Source organism: Triticum aestivum, chromosome 1A, assembly GCF_018294505.1.
Source record: "Triticum aestivum cultivar Chinese Spring chromosome 1A, IWGSC CS RefSeq v2.1, whole genome shotgun sequence".
NCBI lineage: Eukaryota > Viridiplantae > Streptophyta > Magnoliopsida > Poales > Poaceae > Triticum > Triticum aestivum.
In genome coordinates, this window is record NC_057794.1 from 588,794,193 (window position 1) to 588,814,840 (window position 20,648).

The 20,648-nt window shown below is 46.4% G+C and overlaps 1 protein-coding gene across 4 annotated transcripts in view; it reads right to left on the minus strand.

The window, feature by feature from the left end:
• Positions 1-13,324: 13,324 nt before the first annotated feature.
• LOC123070436 (uncharacterized) overlaps positions 13,325-20,648 on the minus strand; it is an 11,608-nt gene continuing 4,284 nt past the window's right edge. Inside the window, exons 4-9 of one of the 4 annotated variants that reach the window (XM_044493665.1) lie at positions 16,032-16,894; positions 15,856-15,947; positions 15,707-15,775; positions 14,895-15,023; positions 13,855-13,967; positions 13,325-13,785 (exon numbers count right to left, since the gene is read on the minus strand). In XM_044493665.1, coding sequence (XP_044349600.1) covers positions 13,530-13,785; positions 13,855-13,967; positions 14,895-15,023; positions 15,707-15,775; positions 15,856-15,947; positions 16,032-16,266 — 894 coding nt within the window. In that variant the 5' untranslated portion in view covers positions 16,267-16,894 and the 3' untranslated portion in view covers positions 13,325-13,529. Of the gene's footprint in view, positions 13,786-13,854; positions 13,968-14,894; positions 15,024-15,706; positions 15,776-15,855; positions 15,948-16,031; positions 20,643-20,648 lie in introns of those variants that run through there. The other 3 variants (XM_044493675.1, XM_044493673.1, XM_044493674.1) reach the window with 3 other exon arrangements.

Here is a 20,648-nt window from a genome sequence, read left to right on the forward strand (position 1 = left end):
TGCCATCGCCACCCCGCGCCGCCCCACGTCGCGCCCCGACGCTGTCGCCGCCCCGCCTCTGCCTCGCCGTTGCCTCTGCCTCGCCGCGCCCCAGCTGCCCCGCACCGCCGTCGTCGCCTCTGCCTCGCTGTGGTCTGGGCCGGCACCGCCCCCCTCTTCCCCCTTTTTTTTGCAAACACATATATGTTTTTTTTCTGCAGATTATATGTATATGTATGAGTATATGATGATGTATGAGTATATGTATGTGCTGAAAAGATAGATTTTTAGAAAAAAATACTATTTTTTCTGTTGATGATATGATGATGTTTTTTTCATATATGCATTTTTTCATATATGTATTAATTTTTTTTAAGTTGTTAGTAGATATCGATTTTAGGTTAGTGCATTTTATCACTGATTTTAGGTTAGTTGATCGATTTAGTGCATTTTATGTTTGTTGCATTTTATGTTTGTTGCATTTTAGGTTAGTGCATTTGCTAAGTGATATTAAGAAAGGAAGGAAAAGAAGGATAGGAAAGAAGATAATAAGAAGAGGAAAGAAAGAACAAGAGGAGAGGAAGAAAAGGAGAAATAAATAAGAAGAAGAAAAAAGAAGAAAAAGAAGAGGAGAAGAAGAAAGGAATAGTGTTCTATTTTCTCTTCTTCTCCACTATTCCTTTCTTCTTCTCCTCTTTTTTTCTTCTTTTTTTCTTCGATCTTCTCCTCTAGCTATTCCTTTCTTCTTCTCCTCTTTTTTCTTCTTCTTCTTCTTAATTTTATTGGGAACGAGGGTGTCGAGGATCGCCAAGGGGTCGAGGGTCGGGAACTAGGGTAGAGGGTCGAGGGTTCGAGGGTTCTATAGGGTCGAGGGTTCCAGGGTCGTCTAGGGGTCGAGGGTTCCAGGGTCGGGAACTTTGGAGAGCATGAGAGGAAGAAGAGGATAAAAAAAGAAGAGGAAGAAGAAAAAAAAGAGGAGAAGAAAGAATAGAGGAGAAGATCTCCTCTATTCTTTCTTCTCCTCTTTTTTTTCTTCTTCTTCCTCTTTTTTTTATCGGGAACGAGGGTCGTCGAGGGACATAGATGTAGTGTCGCCGTTGTCGATATACCCCCTCCCGATAGCTTCAACACGTGGGGGGGTCGATATTACCCCCTCCTTGAAGCGTTCTCGAGGCCACCCCAAACCCTTGAAGCATTGTCGAGGCCACCCCAAACCCTAGAGAAGCAGCGTCGAGGCCACTAATTAATATATATGATTCCTTACTATGATTAGCTAGCTAGTTCTACGTTTGCCACTAATATATCCATATGTCATGTTTAAATAATAATTGCCATGTTGTAAATATTTGTAGAAACTATGGACACCGCCTGAGACGAAGCAAACGAAGCGTTGTTGAGGGACATAATCGTAGAAGGAAGTGATGTCGTCTCGTTGTTTCTCAACGACATCGATGGTCTGGAAGGAGAGGGTGAAGAAGCTGGCTCTAGTAACCTAATGCCGGTGCAAGAAGAAGAACATGAGGAGGGCTCTGGTGACCCAATGCCGGTGCAAGAAGGAGACCGTGATGACGGCTCCGGTGACCGAACCGAGTCCGGCCAGGTATATATATTAGTTAAGCCTGTGCTGACTAGCTAATTGATGCATTCATTGTTTTGGTATGTACACATATTAACTAAGTCTTTGTTATTTTTTCTAGCCCTCCGGATCGAGCACAACTGAGGTAAAGAGACGAGGCCCGAAGAAAAAGTTGAGATCGGATGAAAGGTTTGAGATCATAGCAATCGTGCCCGACGGCCAACCGATTGAACCCATCCGAACAAAGAACGCATTTGTTGCTCAGTGCGGGGTTCTGGTTAGGGACAAGATCCCGATCAGCATCCAGCAATGGTTAAAGCCGGCTACAGAAGACCCTGAGGTGTCTTACGTCAATGATATGCAGAAAAATGATCTTTGGACTGAGCTGAAGTCAAATTTCACCCTACCGCCAGAGGATGATCCGGAGAAGCCAGTTCAAGAGCAATTAATCAAGTCTTTTGCTCTTAAGAGGATGGCAGACCTATTTAGGAGGTGGAAGAAAGACCTGAATACGTTTGTCGAGAAAAAAGAGACACTAGAATTCACGGGCAGATATGAGAAGATCAGAGATGACTGGCCTGCATTTGTGGCCCACAAGACATCGGAAAAGAGTAAGAAGATGTCGGCAACAAACAAGAAAAATGCTGCGAAGAAGAAGCTTCACCATCGCACGGGGTCAGGTGGCTACCTCGTAGCCCGGCCTAAGTGGGCCAAGGCTGAGAATGATATGGTTGAAAAAGGGATCGAACCAGAGACAATGAACTGGCCAGACCGTTGCCGGACTTGGTTCTTCGGGGCTGGCGGAACCTTGGACCCTGTAACAGGGAAGTGCATTTGGACGGACGAGCAACTTGACATACCCTTGAAGAAGCTTCGGTACTATATCGCTGGAGCACAGAAATGGACGTTCCTTCCAGACAGAGAGAACGACGAGCTCACAAAGGCCCTCGGAAATCCTGAGCACCCTGGACGGACACGAGGCACGCCAGGCTCCATTCTGTGGAAGGCTGGGTTTCCGGACGCAGGCGGTTACAAAAGCCACGAGAGGAGGAAAAAATTGCAGCAGATCGAACTACAGGCGATGCACGCAAGGGTACAAGCGATAGAGGAATGAGAAGCAAATCGCAGCAAACGACTTGCCGAAGCTTCCCCTGAAGCTACCCCGCCATCTCAGCGGAGAAGCAGTGTGGCTTCCACCGAGCTGCTTCAGCCGGAGCTTGTCTTGACGGCTCCTGCTAGCTATCCCGTGGATGCTATCACAGAGGCTCAAAATTGCCACCTTATGATGCAATGGATTAATATGAAGGTCAAGGCGGCTGTTGGCTCTGTTTTTCCTAATGAACCCGGTGCAACTTTTCACTGCCGGTCGATTCCAGAAGGATATGCTAAGGTAATGGTGGATGAAATAACAGAGGGATTTGAGGACCTCCCGCTTGACCATCCTACCGGAGAAGGGGAGACTCGGCTGGGTTCTTCTTTGAAGACTCCATGCCTATGGCGGAAGGAGCTCATCAACCTTCCAAACTGGACGCCTCCGCCTCCTCCTCCTCCTCCTCCGGCGAGTCAGGGCACTCCGCCTCCTCCTCCGGCGAGTGACGATCAGGGCCCTCGGCCGGCTCCTTCTTCGGTGCGTGGCGGCACTCCGCCTCCTTCTCCGCCTGCGCCGGCGCGCCTGAGCAGCCAGCCTCCTCCTTTTCCGCCTCATCAGCAAGGGCGGAAGAGACCCGCCGCCGCTCCGGCAGCTGCTCCGGCGCGTCGTAGTCCTTCTCCTCCGCCTCGTAAGCAAGTAAAGAAGACTGTCGCTCCGTCTTCTCTGCCGGTGTCTAGCAGTACAGCCAGAGGCGGGAGGACATACAGATTCGGTCCTTCTCTGAAGACTCCAGAGAAGTTGCCATACGAGATGACCCCGGAGGAGAACGCGAAGATCGCGCGAACCGAGGTGAAGGACTGGTTTCAAGGGTTCAAAGCAAAGAGACATCCACCTCCGGAGGAGAAGGTAGATCCGATGAAAGTGAAGCGCACTCTGGCTGCCCTGGCAAAACCACCCAAGTCTCCGCCGAAAGGCAACTATGAGCGCATTATTGCAAAGACATGGGCCGAAGCGGAGCGGTCGGGAAGTACAGTCAGTGATAAAAGGATGAAAGAACGACGAGCAGCTGGGAAACAAATTGCCCAGCTCGGCGAACAAGCGAAGCAATCGTGCCCCCCGCTCAAGGTGCCTAGCGACATCGTCGATCCGAGGATGGTGCCCGGTTATAGCAATCTTGACGATTACCTGCCCGACGATGTACATTATGATCCCATGGACGTGCAGATACACAGATACGAGTACGGGAAGCCTCTCGTCAAAGATGAAAAATCTCTATCAACGATGATGCGAAGATTGCATGACTGGTACTTGAAAATCTGCAGAGTCTGGGGGGAGGAGTACTTTGTATGCGAGAGTTAAACCGGAGCATGACCTCTTTGGAATTGAACTGTTGCCTATTCCATTTGAGGGGTTCTATCAGTTTTTCAATCAATTGGCCCTCGATAAAGCAACGGTCACCTGCTACTATCTGTAAGTACTACTACTTCTGTCATTAAGTCTCTCTATATATCTCAGCTCTTTCATTGCACGTATTTATAATTATCCTCACTATATTATGCAGATTGAAGATCGCCGAATTGAAGAAAAGACAAATCGGTGATATTGGGTTCGTTAACACATATCTCATAGATGCAACTGAGGTTGACAAAAGGCCCGAAGAAACCGAGGCCAACTTGCTACGATCATTCAAAATAAATGAACACAAAGATATAATACTCTTTCCTTACAACTTCAAGTGAGTGTTACTGTCTTGTGCATATTCGGTTTCCCTTATATATTAGTCCAGGTTATAGTAATGTAATTGATGAGTTATGCATGCGTGCGCAGTTTCCACTATATTCTCCTAGAGATTATGCTTGAGAAGGGAGTAGTAACTGTCTTGGACTCTAGACGAAAAGATCCCCAGGAGTATGCGGACATGACTGAAATCCTCAAGAAGTAAGTTAAATCGATCATTATCCACCATATCAGCAACTTTGTTCATTTCCTGGTATCAAGTAATTGTTTTCTTTGTCCGGCAGGGTTTGGAGAAAATTCACCAGAAAAGCTCCGGGACTGCCGAAGGAGCTGCAATTTAGACACCCGAAAGTAAGTAGTATAGTAGCATGTTCCGCGCATCTCCTAGTGATTGAAGTGCTAGTTTCATCAATACCATTTGGCATTCTTGCTTATCAGTTTGATTGACCTCTATTTCTTGTAAAGTGGTTGTGGCAGGAACAAGGGAATGATTTCTGTGGATACTACGTCTGCGAGTCCATCCTCCACACAACCTGTGAGCGGGGCGGGTACTCTGACGAACAATATGAAGTGCGTAAATAACAATATTCATAATTTTATTTTATTACCATCATTTGTGTTGAGTTTCATTCATTCATATATATATGTATTGACCCCCTTCTTCAAATTAGATGTTTCGGATGCGGAATGAACTCCTAGCACCAGATCGCATGCGAGCAATTCAAGAGGAATTGGCGGCATTCTTTCTTGACCACGTGATCGCTGAAGACGAAGAATACTATGTGGACCATGCTTCCATAATGTAGGAGATTATATTTGTAAGAGATAATTATTGTATATATGTAGCCGCTAGTGTCGGACGATAGATATACGAGAACTTGTTGTTCGACCAATCTCTCGGAGAAGGACAGGTGGTCGATATCACTTCTCTCTGTATGCATATATGTTCATGACGATCTTCTGTTTCCTTCATTTGCTTACTAGCTAGCTAGCGTGTCTAGTCCTCTCTATACGTATGTATAGTATACGTAGCGTCGACCAAGCACGGACATAAGAGAGGACACTTCTCTCTATTAATTAGCTATCTAACACAATATATGAAATACCTAAATTAACCCCCCAAAACCCCCAACCCCCCCCTTCAAAAAAACAAAAACCCCAGCCACAGAAATGCTGACGCGTGGAGGCCTATTGGTCCCGGTTGGTGCCACGAACCGGGACCAAAGGCACTCCTGCCTGGGCTCAGCGCGCAGGCCACGTGGAGGCCCATCTGTCCCGGTTCTGGTTAGAACCAGGACTAAAGGGTCAGGGCATTAGTAACGACCCTTTAGTCCCGGTTCTGGAACCGGGACAAAAGGCCCTTACGAACCGGGACAAAAGGCCCGTTTTTCTCCTAGTGGATGTAGTTCATGTGCAAGGCATAAAGGCGGACAAACGTAAAATCCAGCTTCTTCACGTGAAACATGTCGAATATGTAATCGAATCGGAGGAAGAACTTATCCACGGGGAAGCTGTCGACATACGACATTTGCCGCGGAAAGTTAACCACGTAGAGTGGGTATCCTGGATCTTTCGAGGCGATGAGTCCTTTCTCTACCCGCAGCACATCGTCATGAAGTCTCCTTAGATCGCCGAATCTGACCCATAGCGCTGTTGCAGGTAGGATTGGTTGACCGGGGATATGCCATTTATCCGCATCGGGGATATCTATACGGTCCTGAAGCCGAGGCTGCTGAGGCGGCTGGATCATAGAATCAGCTTTTTTGCCTTTCCTCGCTCTCTTCCTAGACTTCTTTACTACCGGAAGGTCGTCCATAATATGTTGAGACGGCAATTCAGGCACCAACTCATGACGCTCAAACCCTGAGGAGGCGCCAGTATAGACATACTGTTCAGCGCCATCGTCGTCCTCATCCTCATCCATGGCGACGTCATCAGCGACTAATGGAGCCTCCTCCTTACCCCGTCCGCTATCACCCAACCCGACACCCGACGCTAATTGGGTAGGTGGGGTGTTGATGTTCATACCTTGTTGAGGCTGCGTGCTCGTGGGTGTGCTCCCGGCCGCCTCCAGACGAAGCGGACTCTTTAGCCACAACAGGACCCACCCATTGCAACAATCACCAAGCCGCCGCGGTGTCTCGTCGTCATCCCCCACTAGTATTGGAGGAGGCAAATTCTCGTGGCCCGGTTTGACACTGGCCACGGAAACCTTGAAGACGTTCGGGGGGGTCGGCCGGCTGTGGAACAATGGTTCCTTCAGCTCCATTATCGTCACCTTCCCCACGTCCACCTTCTGGTCGCCGATGGTGTACAATATGGTGCACGGGGTTTCGTCGGCCTGCAAAGAAAAGTCTGCGACGTGAGACATCCGAAAGGCAACGAAAACGACAGATTATACATTTATATTGAAGGGGGCCGGTGTGACAGATACCGTGAGGGCGTCGAGCTTAGCCAAAGACGAAGCACCACCGAGCACGTCCGGTGCGGGAGCAGGTGCGGGAGCCGGTGCGGGAGCAGGTGCTGGTGCAACGCTAGTCGAGCTGCTCCCCAAGAAGTCAGCAAGGGGAAAGTCCTCTGCATTTTTTTCGGATTTTTCCTTGTCCAAGTGAAAACGCCCGTCACCAAGGAAGTAGACAAATCTGCAACCACCTATTTTGCGGCAGCTACCGCTGTTGCGACTGTCTGAGATGATTTCTTCTCAACCGCAATCTCAACCTTCTTGTCGATGTTTTCTTCAGTTAACCTCTGTCTTTCCTTTCTCTCCTCCGTGGTCTCACGGTAGTACTTCTTCCACGTGGCGCCGTCTCCGACACCGTGCACGCGTCCATACGACGGTCGAGTATCCACCGGTTGTCGTTTCAATATGTTCAACGCCCGGTTGAATGGAGTGTCCCACTTGGGCCTCGCTAATGCCTCAGACGGCGAGTCGCTTTTGGCCGCAATCCGGTGCTGCTCTCTCTGCAAAAGGCACAAGGATCGTTTACAAATATGACTAACGTGTGCAGTCGAATTGATCAGAAACTAAAATTACCAGCAGTCTCATGACTCCGTAATGACCGGTTTTGTCTCGTAAACCTTCTTCACTGGGTCCCAACGGTGCCGGGCCCTGAGAACGTCATGCTCCTGCGGGACGGTGAAATCCGCCAAGGGGTCTGGGATGCCCAGACTCGCGGCTTCCGCGTCCTCCTTGGCCCATTTGGACCTCTTTCCACCGTAACCACGGCTTCCGAGGTGGTGGCTCCCAATGTTCCTCTCTTGAAGCCCCTTCATGTACTTAGACTTTTTTTGGCAGCTTTAGCCTCGCAAGCCTCCTTGAATATTTGAAACTGCTCTTCCGTGATTGTCGGATTATCGTTTACAATCTCGGAGTAGGGTTCCTTCTTGTTGATGATCTTTGCTTTCACTCGATTTTTCCAGGCGGCCAACGCGTCGCTAAACTTGGTCATGGCGTGTTTGTTTATCTTCTTCATTGCCGGGTCCTCATCTGGATCTTCATAATCCTTCTCATTCCGGCCCGGGAACAAGAATATCTGGTGAAATTTCTTTAGGAGGGAGCTCCTCATATTTTCTATCTTCTGTAGTTTCTCATCGTTGATGGTGGCGGTTGTCCGTATGATGCAGCCTATTTGATTGTCGTAGCATCGACGCGCTTCCTCGGGCGCCTTTGGCTCAAAATTGCCGTCGTCCACCTCCGTGACCACCAGTCTAGTAGTCCTGAGTTTCTTAGGAAGTCGTTGCCTCTTTGCTTTCGGTTCTACACCGGCTCCGCTCCCCGAGGCAGCGCCGGTCTCAGTCTCAGCGCCGGTCTCGATGTCGGTCTGAGTCTCAGCGCCGGTCTCAGTCTCAGCACCGGTCTGCGTGTCGGTCTCAGTCCCCGATGCCACCGGTTGATCGTCGGCAAGGCTAAAAAATTCGTCTGCCGCCCGGTAGACGTCGTTGCAATCAACAGAACCCTGTCCTTCATCGTTGCTAGCCATGTTTCCTATGATTAAATCTAGTCAATTAATTCTAGACCTAATAAAATGAATAATGACATAAAAAAGGCCTATTGTTTTGCAGGAATGTTGACTCCTTCCTGGTGCGGCAAATCCCGGACACTCGATATGTCCTAGTTTGTAGCGCAAGTCATGCCGAAATTCACGAAAAATTTCGGCATGACCTTTGCTAAAAAGTGGACAAATCGAGGACCTGAAATTTGCCGAAACAGAAATGAATCAACATTCCGGCAAAACATAGGCCACTCAGCATCATTCCCTGGAAACAACAAAGCCACTTGGGCACAATCGAACAACTTCAATGAAAAGATATAACATGAGCAAACACTATTGAGGAATTTGCATATAACATGGCCACTTCAATGAAAAGATATAATCAACAATAATGGAATATGCAAATGAACATCAATGACATATATCATATAAAAACAGTCTTGTTTTTTGTTTACATAGCAACAATTAGTTTGACCAAGTTTTCGAAAAGAAAAACAATTCTGTTTTTTGTTTATAGCTAAATGCCATAGCTACTGTTTTTCTATAGCTAAATACTTTTGTTTTTTGTCTAAAGCTAAAAGTCTAGGAACTCCATTTTCTCTAACCAGTCTAACCTCACCAAAATTTCCACAACAAGACCTTAGTTTAAAGCTAAATGGAATTACTGTTTAGGCATTTTCATAAAAATTACCCTAGCTAATTTCATAAAAAATTGCTAATCATTTTTCCTAAATGCTACAAAATGCCTACTGCCCTAAAAAATCTAGGGTTCATATGAACACCTAGGGTTCATATGAGCATCAACACAGTATCAACATATATACGAATTGCCCTAGCAGAGAGAGAGAGGAGGGTAGGGGACAGGAGAGGCAGAGCCTTACGGACGGCGGCGAGGGCAGGCTCTGGCTCGGGTGGCGGCGGTGAGGTCGAGGGCGGCGGCGGTGAGCTCGAGGGAGGTGACGGTGAGGTCGACGATGGCCTCGGGCGGCGGCTGTGAGGTCTAGGGCGGCCTCGGGCGGCGGCGGTGTGGTCGAAGGCGGCCTCGGGCGGTGGCGGTGTGGTCGAAGGCAGCAGGGTGATGGCGGCGATGGAGCAGTTGGGGGACAGGGGGGCGGGAGTAGAGAGGGGGGAAGGACTTAGCGAAATTTTGAGCCCGGGCTGCCGGGATTTGAGTCAAGCTAGCAGTAGCACGTTTTGCCGAAACGCGCTATAGCTAAGATAGCTATAGCGTGTTCCAGAGAAACGTGCTACAACTATTCCTTTTTGTTTTCTTTTTCTTTTTCTTTTTTTCTTTACATTTTCTTTTTTTCATTTCTCCTTTTTTTCTATTTCTTTCATTTTCATTTACTTTTCTACTTATTTTTCTATTTATTTTCTTTTTCATAGCAGTACCGCTCTACAGCATAAACGTGCTGCTACAAAGTTTTTAGCAGTAGCGTGCTTCTGGGTGAACCGCTACTACTATTCCTAGCCTACCGGCATTAGTGAGGGAATTTTAGTAGTAGCGCTTTTCCGTGAAGACGCGCTACTGCTAAAACAATGGTTGTAGCGTGGTTTTGCAACAAGCGCTACTACTAAGTAGCGCTAGCGTCGAGTTTTGACCAACGCTACTACTATACCTCTGTGTATAAGGCTTTCCCTAGTAGTGGGAGGGGCGCCCCACCTGTCCTTGTGGGCAAACCACCTCCCTGGCTGCTACCCCCTCTCCTTGGAGGAGAGGTCAGGGCTGGCCGGCCTCCTCAACCCCTATATAAATATAGGGAGGCGCAAGGGGAGGGGCTCACCCCTTTGCCTAGCTTCAACCCTCCCCATCTCTCCCTTCTCCTCATCCCGGTTTTGCTTGGCAAAGCCCTGCCGGTACTCCACCACCATCATCACCACTCCGCCGTTATGCTGATTGTCATCCCATCTACTTCTCCCCCCCCCCTTCATTTGCTGGAACAAGGAGGAGAAGGCGTCATCGAGCTGCACGTGTGCTAAACTCGAAGGTGTCATCCGTTCGGCGCTAGATCGGTATGGATCGTGATTGGATCGCTAAGAGTACGACTACATCAACCACATTATATACGCTTCCGCTTTTGGTCTACAAGGATAAGTAGACACACTCCCCTTTAGTTGTTATGCATCTCCTAGATTAGATCTTGGGTGTTTTGTAGGAAAACAATTGATTTTCATGCAATGTTCCCCATCAAAGTCTTGGCCTTCTCGAGCTCCTATTTGATCGTCGTCTCTTTGCTTCTCCAACTCGATCTCCTTCCTCTCAATTTCGAGCTTATTCTCCGCCCTCTTTTCTCCTAATCCATCGTCTCCTTCTGCATATCCTTCTGCATATCCAACATGAGTTTGTCCCTCTCCTCTTTCTTGTTCTCCCTCACCGAAAAATGTCCGTCCATGTGGAGGACATTTTTGTTGCTGCGGCGTCACGGGAGTCCCTTGCCTTCTCCCACTTGTTCCCCATGACTTGTCGGTTATCCTTTGGCATGGTGGCTCTTCCATTCTCCACGACAACATTTTCATCTTCTTTGTCCAACCCAATTGATTAGTGGGAGCTTGAGCCATCATTCCTCTTCTTGTCGGCCTTGAGATCGGCCACAAGTTGTGTCTACTTTGGTCGGCCATTCAATATGATCCAACAATGGCTAAACACAAATGGCTTCTTCTCCCTTTTGTGGTACATAGTGGCCCCCGCTGTCGTCTAGCAAAAAAATATGTATGAGCATGAATGCAAAACAAACAAGCATATGCAAATGATGACAAGATGAAGTAGCTTACGTGAGATGCTACTCCCATCCCACTTTGAGGGCGGTCAGTCACTTGTGAGTAGTAGCCGGCGTACTTGTTCACTTCACCTTGAATGATCCCCCACCGATGTTGGAGATATGTCACATTGCGGTTGGTGACGATAGGATACGGCTCCACATATTCATTTTTCTCACGATATTCCTTCTAAATCTTCTCCCCATACTTGTTTCCCTTTTGCTTGGTGCCGCATATTGGATCCATAGTGGTGGCCAACCAAGCTTTTACCAACAAGATATCTCAAAAATTGAGAATGCCTGACCTCTTGCCTTTCCTGTATTTGGCTTCTTCTTCTTCTTCTTGCTCGGATTGGGAATTCAAGTTGTCCCAACTTCAAATGAATGGTCAATTTGGATCCCCCAATTCATACTCCATTTGAGTCGGACCATGATTATCATTGATCGTGTCCGACATGAACAACTCCTAAATGATCATGGTTTGCAAGCATTCATCATGTACGAAATAAACTAGTGGTCTATGCAAAACATTGAACATGGCATACGCAAATTTGATTGGAAAGGAGCTACAAAACACATAATGAGTCTTGTTGTGTCATTCCGTCGAACAGGTTATGGGCAGCACGGGCGTCGCTGGTGTCAGTGCTTGTCTGCACCCGAAGAAGCGGCGAGTGACACACGTCCACTGGCGACATCTGCATGGGCGGAAAGCTGACCTCAATGCCCCAACTGGCCGTCATACCGTCCTCTGTCCTAACCTAGTCTGGCAACACAGTCCTTGTCAACGGCAGGATGGATGGGGTGCGGGGTTCCGGGTGTGGCGGGGGGACAATTGCTCGTCCATGTTCACATCCGCTCCCTGCGACGCCGTCGCACCGCTTCCCTCTCTTGCTGTCGGCGGCGCCGGTTCCTCCGGGTGATGTTCTCCGGCTTGCACGACGAAGTCGAGGACTGGACGCCAACGGACAAGGCGGGCGCAGCCTCCGTCACGGCGATCGGGGACGGGCTGGATGACATCTAGGGCGGCGTATTAGGACCAGCGGTGAGGCTAGGGAGCAAGGTTGGCGGACGGCGAGGGCTCGGACGCGGGAAGGGGGAGGGTTTGATGAATTTGGTGCAATTAGTGGTGGGGTAGTGTTGTCAGGTCCGACGTGGCGGAAGCTCCCAAACGCGCCCGGGCGTCCTATATTTTGGCTGGATATGAGGGGTGCCGATAAGGCTGGGCACCTTTGTCAAGCTGGGTGAGCATGCCGTGGTGATGGCACAGTCCAAACAAGCCATTCATGCTGCGAGTTTTGCTTCTGAGACCACTGCATAGCGATCATTTCTCTAATTTATATGTACAAATTTGAGTCAACTGTGGAAAAATTCCGTACAGATATGTGTATGTACCTATTCATTTTTTATGACAAGATCAGTTTTGTTTGTGTCAAAAAACGAGGTAAAAAAAATTTCTAACTTATACATTTAGTCAGTTTCAAAGCTACAAACTGAATATAGAATATATTCTAAGATGCAGATTGAATGCTTTCATTCCCTACAAACTAGAAACTACTCCCTGCGTTCCACAATATAAGAAACGATCTTATGTGGGACGAAGGGAATACAAAATTGGCCATCAAAATTATCACCAAGTAGCCGAGAGAGTTATTTTCTAAACACACCAAATACGGGGTTATACATACTTACCAGAAAATGCATACATGTTGGCTATCCAAATTCACCAATAAACAAAAAAGAGGAGCAACATAATCACTGTAGCAATGTCATGCACTATTTTCTTTTTGAAGTGACAAGCAAGCTTGCTAAAGATGACAAGTAACTTGAGGTACAGCCTCAAAGCGTGTTTTCATGGTTAAGCTTAGCAATCTTATCATTTATGCGTCTCTGATGGCCAACGCAACTATGACGAGCACAACGGAGCTCACCATACCCATCTAAGTAAAGTCTCACACATGCAGACCAAGTAGCAGTGAAGGTACAGAGAAGGTTCACAAATAAAGTCTCAAAGATGCAGACCACGTAGCAACTAAAGTACAGAGAAGGTTCACAAATAACGTCTCACACAGTCACACGTGCACACCAGGTAGTAGCAACTAAACCAGGTAGTAGCAACTAAGTACAGAGAAGCTTCACATATAAAGTCTCACACATGCAGACCAAGTAGCAACTAAGTACAGAGAAGCTTCACATATAAAGTCTCACACATGCAGACCAAGTAGCGACTAAGGTACAGAGAAGGTTCACAAATAAAGTCCACATGCAGACCAAGTAGCAACTAAGGTACATAGAAGGTTCACAAATGAAGTCTCACACATGCAGACCAAGTAGCACCTAAGGTACAGAAGAAGGTTCACAAATAAAGTTCCACCAATACAGAGCACCAACAAAAATAACCATCACTCTGACTCATTCCCTTTGGCAGGTGGTGCAGCAACCCTCGCCATTCTTCGCATAAAAGATGGTGCCCTCAGAAAGAGTACGTAGAACAAAGCACAGACGATAAGAAGCTGCATCTTTCCAGATTTTAAAGCGGCTCCAACCAAAACAAGATAAAGCTTATCTGTCACGATAAACTTAAGCTTGGTGAAACGCGACTTTAGCGAGTCACTAGCGGCGACCTTTGAATCTTGATTTACCCTGCTCAAAAAGTGTCTGCGCATAGCCACGTCAATATAATAGGAAAAGAAAAAAGTTAAAACAAACATGTTTATCTATACAAACCTGAAGATTAATTCGGCCTTATCTTTGTCAACATTGTAGAACCTTTTACGGTAAAGGCAAGGACGGGGATTTTCTGGGCACGGTGTCCTATGCACCACCACCTCAAACCAAAACTACAAAACAACATTAAATAGAGCAATTAAGACATCGGAAGGGCATATTAATAGGGTAATTGCAAGCTTTGAGCAATTAAGACATCGGAACGGCATATTAATAGGGTAATTGCAAGCTTTGAGACATGGTGCCATGCGATGCCGAAATCTCGGTCACCCACTTGCGCTTTGTGAGATTACTAATTAATATAGGACTTTTTGCAATACGATGACAGCTACTCAATTAATAGATGAGATACGCAGCCGTGAGTGGGCCATGATTCTTTAAATCCGTATGGATAGAGCTTTGTCTGGTAGTTGAGTTTTGGCACTTGCATACATCCGCAGATGTGTTGGAATTAAAACTCTGTTGGGTGACTTGATGGCCTGCATGTCATTTCGAATGGTCTTTGCTGCGAATTAAGCGCAGCCTGTTCGAGTTAATGGGGTGGCTTATGCGGGGCATGCATTTTAAATATGCTTCTTGCAGGTGGGTGTATGAAGAATGGTGCTGATCTTAGCATCAGGTTGGCTGGGTAGAGGACAAATTTATTTAGGTGTGATTACTTTAAGTAGGCTACTGTATGTAACTTGGTGTGAGCTATGATTCGGCCACGTCGTAAAAACTTCCATGTTGTCGGATAAAAGTAGCTTAGTAGACTGAAATAATAGTACCACATGATGCATTATCTACTAGCGTTGATTGTGCGGTAGGTGAGCATACAGTAGGCACTTGAGGATCAGGGGAAACATGGAAAACAACACTTGAGTACACAGAGGATCCACATGAACCTCAACTTATGGTGACTAGTGCAAGTAGAGCAACCTCATTGCCATGGATACACAGGATTGCTATTTGAAACTTTGATACGCAGCCTAGTGCAAATGAAACCCAAGTAAGACCACATATGGTCTGCAATATTATGATTTAAACAACCGTTTACACACCTTGTCCTGCGGTGGCCGGGCAGAGCCACCAGCTGGCGTAGAGAACATGCGTGTGCACATAGATCCCACGGGGTTGCTGCTTGGTGCGATGCGAGCTGGCCTGAAAGCACCGCCATGTAGTGCAGCCGTCTGCAACGAAGAAGCAGAAAATAAGTTTCAATTACCACACAAGAGGAAGGAGCGGGCAGATTTGATAGTAGGGGGGCGTACACTTTGAGAACCAGCCAAATTAACTGTAAGGTACAAAGCATATTCAAAGTATGGAAACATCTTTGTTATTTCTTATTACTGACTGTAACTAAGGGTGCAATCTTTTTCTGTCAGTGCAGCTATTTTCATGAGGAAACATATACTTTGCTACCCCCCTGTACTTCCTCTTGTGTAGTGATGATAGGTTTCCGCTAGGGAGATTTCTGTTACCCAATTATTATTATCCAAAAAGAGGGATAGCAGTAAGATTTTGATGTGGAGCAGGAAGACTTCACCCCTCAGCTTGGATGTTTGGCAACAAAATATTGTCTAGGCAACTAAACGCCAATATCCTGCACAAGATTTCTCTGTAATTATAATTGTCGACATTGAAAGAATATAAGGGTCTGATTTTAACAACTCAGTTTGTTATGCGTTGCTGAATGATTTTGAAAAATAGCTGCTTTTGAATAGGTTGTAGATACTGAAACAAAATGCCCTTTTTTTTTCAGATACATAAAATCTGGAGCATTGCAGTTGGGTGTCCAAGTGAGGAAAAAGCAAAGGGTAACGGGCTTGCAAAATCCTTGTGTGCTGCTGTAAGATGAGGAACATGAGATAACCTGGGGTGAGCAGTGGGAAGTGAAACCAGAGTGGGCTGAGCAGTGGCCCTTGAGTGGATCGAAGGAAGCCTGCAAAGATCAGATCTCGATTACGATTAGCTAGGTGTGGAACCGATAAGAGAAATTGGTGGGCATGGTCAAAGGCCTACCCCTGGGAGCTGGATGTGGCCCCTCTCAAGCGCCGGCAGATGGCCGGCCAACCTTCTAGTCGCGGAACGAAGCACGGCCGCCATCTCTTGGCCTGCAAATTAGAAATCCCCACTGGGTCAAGATTGAGTTGACCAGCACAACACCTACACGGGAACGGCTTGCTCTTAGCCTTCACCTGTGGGGCTTAGCTCGAAATGGAAGTGGTGGGGACGAGCTGTGCTTTCGCTGCCGCCGCCGACCGCCGCCGCCGGCGGTCGAAATGGAAAGGGGAACGGGGGCACGGGGAGGAAGGAGCACTCTGTTTTATTGCTAACAGGCCCTGGTCTTTTACGAGCCCAACAGCCCATATGCAGGAAAAAAATAAACAGCTCAGTTGTGGACGACTGTCCGGCTAGAGGCCTTCTAAACATCTATGCCTCCTTTAGTTTGTACTCCCTCCGTTCCTAAATATAAGTCTTTTTAGACATTTCAAATGGACTACAACATACGGATGTATGTAGACATATTTTAAAGTGTAGATTCACTCATTTTGCTCTGTATATTGAAATCTCTAGAAAGACTTATATTTGGGAACGGAGGGAGTAGTAATCTTGTAGGAATTTCATAGGGTAGGATTTTCAAAGGAAAAATTCCTATGAAGCCTTTTGGTTTGTAGGAATGGATTCCTATTCCTATGTAGGATAAGAACAAATCCTTCACATTTCAAAGGAAAAAAAGTATTAGCCTAGACTCAATGAAAATTTTCCTATCCTATCCTATCCTATGTATCAAATGACATATTTTTCTCTATAGAAATTGAGATGCTTGACATCTCACTTCCTATGATTTTTTTATTTCTATGAAATTCGTATCATATGAATCAAAGGAGGCCCTAACACCCCAAAAATGTAGGAGATGATTCAAACATGCAAATATGTAGGAGATGATTCAAAAAGGAGGCCCTAACTTATTGGTATGATAAAAAAAAAGGAATCAAATATGTAGGAGATGATTCGAACATGCAAAAGAACATATCTCTAGCCCATCTCTTCGTGCTTCCTGCAGTTTGGTCAGAGAAGGTTACGATGTGAGCTCATAGAAAGGGCTAATACTGCGATTTGATCTATATATCATGCTATGAGCATCTCCAATAGCTGCCCTATTTTAGGGCATCAAAAGAGGGTGTTGTAAAAAACATAAACGGGCACCAAAACTGATATATATATTTTTTGGGCATGAGCAAGTGCCGTCTCCAACGGCTGCCCTATAATAGTGCACCAAAAACGTTAGTTCTCCTCCCACCATTATCACCCCCCAAGCATGGCTCGGAGTTTCTGCTGCCGACCACCCTCGTCCGACCGCCTGCTCTGGGTCCTTGACGCCAACGACCATGTCTATGGTGTGCGCCAAGTCCTGATCTGTCGGGTAGCCGAACTGCACACAACCACAAACCAACGAACTACGGTGTCTGCTGGCGACCAAAACAACTTGCCGTAGTTCAGATAAACTAAACAAATCGACTTCTGAATGGCAATCTTTTGAGCTCAAGATAAACTGAACTTGCCACGCTGATGTTTATCTAAACAAAACAACATCTGAATGTCAATCTTCCAGGCTCAAGGTACATCCGAATGTCTATCCAAATTTGAACTACAGGCCAATGCACGCACAGCAGCTGATGTCTATCTGAATTTCAGCAAGCCGGACAAAAGTTCTCTTTGACTTTCTATACGGCAACTTTTTGTCTGGCTAGCCGGACTGTCCGGCCACTGATCTCCGCTCCAACATCTGACACGTGTGCTAGCCTCTATTCAATCAACCCTGTCGGACTGTCCGGCTATGTCCTGCATGCACGCAGTGAGAGGTCCACGGGCCATCTATCCTCTCTCTTGCCTACCCCATCTACCTCTTCATGGCAAGGACCATATATAACTTCATCCCACCTCTTCACTAGGGTTAGCAAAGAATATGAATGGATCTTGTGAGAGCTTTGCTCATCTTATCTTCTCTTAAAGGATCAAGACAACTCAAAAGGGAAGAATCCTCCTTATCAAGACCTTCACATCCTTTGGATTGAAGAAGACTCTCTCAAGACCACATCTCTCACTACCGTGACCTTGGCTCAATTGCCAAGTGACACGCGCATCATAGGTACTAGGGTGAACTCTATCATTTATGTGTGTCTACTTTGGATGATACACTACTTCATCCTCCTCTCTCGTGCATACATAGGTTTGAGCTAAGCTTCACACATGTAGAGGAAGAGGTCATGCACAAGAGAGTCTACACCAACCAAGAGGGGAGAGTGGAAGCTGAAATAGAAGAGAGAAGGAGAAGGAAAAACGGATATTCGTTTCTGAGTCCGGGCTCATATGATCCCGAAATCAGCATCGTCCAATAGCATGGGGATCTATGCTGTCCGTGGTATTTTCTCTCCGTATAGCTTAGGTATCATAGTAAAAATGGCCAGGTCGTGTAGGCGCATTAAATATGATGGCAGCTCGTACAGGCGAAACAGCTAATCCACCCACGGCTCAGCCAATTTCGTGAGCCAGACTGAGGCTGGTCGTAATGGAAGTATTATAAATGGTATCATGTATGTCAACTAGATTTTTTGGATGATGTGGCACATAATTAAACAAGAAAAGAGAGAGTGTGGTATCATATCATGATACCGTATCATATTAAATATTGTACTATTTTGTGTCATGCATGACAATTAATAAGGCAACCTTAAAATACTAACTTATGATACTATGGATTACGAACGTAGTACTCACCATTACAACCAGCCTGAGCCGTCTGCGTCGCACTCACGCGCACCCGGCCAACCATGAATTTAATGCAACTCCTCTTAGCTTTCTATAATTGACCCCATCATCCTGTAGCCCTTTGTTATATCTTAATGACCATTGGCCCGTACGTAAACATCAAACACGAGTCAACTTAAACAACAGCGGCAACATGTTTTTAATACGTGCCTAACAGTTGTTTCTAATCGCAAAACAAACCACTGTCCGTCAGCCAGAGATAGAACGTTCCTCCTCCAAACAGATTCTACATTACGGAGTGTTGTGTATTCCAATCCAGGATGACAAATCAGAAAAGCTTTTTAAGCTTAAATACACAAGGAACTCAAGTTGACAATCGGAAAGCATCACATACACACTGGGCATCATGGCATCACACTTGTTAACGCACTCTCGAATTCTTGCTTGCGTTAGGACGGACACCACAAAGAACTGAAAGAAGAGTGCCCTGCCTAACTAGCAGACTAGGACGAACATTGGGCGCCTGTGCTGCTCTGCAAATCTAGAAACTTACGCCTGTGTACACCGTCGCTTTGCTCCTCTGCTGCTAACATCATTTTCCCCAGCGGATTCAACTTCCTCCACAGCGTACATTATGTCCGATCCGTCATGCACATCCGAGTCGCCACCATTTTCGTCAATTGTGGACTGGTGTGCCACTCAAAAATAAATTGTGGACTTGTGTGGAAAAAGGACATACTATCTTTGTTCCAAGTTAATTGAAGTTTTAGCTAGGTTTGACTATAATTTGATGTGTTTGATCAATTTTATAGAAAAGTATATCAATATCTACAACAGTAAATTACTTCCATTAGATTCTTCCAGACAGTCTCCAAACCTTCACATACTTGTCCTTGGCAAACCACAATGACTCTTGGTTGCTCAGACCGACGCCTAACCGTCGAGTGGATGCACAGTCCACAAGAGTAATAGACACAAGCTACACTTCAATCTATTTCATCGTGATGCTCAATGACTTAACATATTTTAGGCTTTGGATTCTCTCTTTGTATTCTAGCAATTCTCTTAGTGGATTGGGGTGCTCAGCAAACTCTTGCTAACTCAAATGGATCAGCCAGCCGTTGGAGGTTGGGGAGGAGCAACTATTTATAGCTTGAGCAACCCCGAGGTGGATGCAAAATGACCAATAGGGGTTCGCGCCACCTAACGGCCAACCGACATGTGGCATAATGGTGGGATTTCAAATTATCCCACGACTTCACTTGAGGAACAAGTCAAGTGGACTCAATGCCAGTGATTCTTTCTCTCTCAGTCCCGAAGAACTTTGTCTCTTAACTCATAGAACAATCACTCAGCACATTGAGATTTCTCTTTTCTTCACACGAAGAAATAGGTTTTGGATTGAGCAACAACGACAACCTAATTATCACTGTAACTTGGACACCCCCCCCCCCAACACACCTTACTAGTACGGTTTTCCCTATGACTCAATAAATAAAAATGAAACTGAAAAACAAACCATGTATTCACGTCGACTTCATTCTTCTCGCAACAGTCAATTGTTCATTCAGTGTGTATACATGTGTATACCATATATCAAAATCACAAGATGCTTGTGATAGACCGAGAAGGATGACTGAAAATGGCGTGATGGAAGACATAATCGTAAGCAAGCCCTTCAGACTTTCATAAACATTCGGTTTGATCTGTTCAAATGACTACTTCGATCACCATGTCCCCGCATAACCTGGCCTAGGTCTTACACATGGCACGCGCCCGGCTGCTGCACCCACATATGCCATGCTCCCGCGCCTAGTGCCCTCTTCATTACAGTTAGTTATGTATTGCACATGCATAGACAACCTAGTGATGAATACAAGTACCGTGATTCACACACTTCATTGGTAATCAAAGCCCTCGATCCTTTCCCTCTCCACAAAGAACTACAGTTCATGTGCAGCCACCTATGACGTTCTGGGCACCACCAAGTCCTGCATTGGTGCCTCCATGGAGGTAAGGGTTTTTTCTTCATCCCCCCTCCC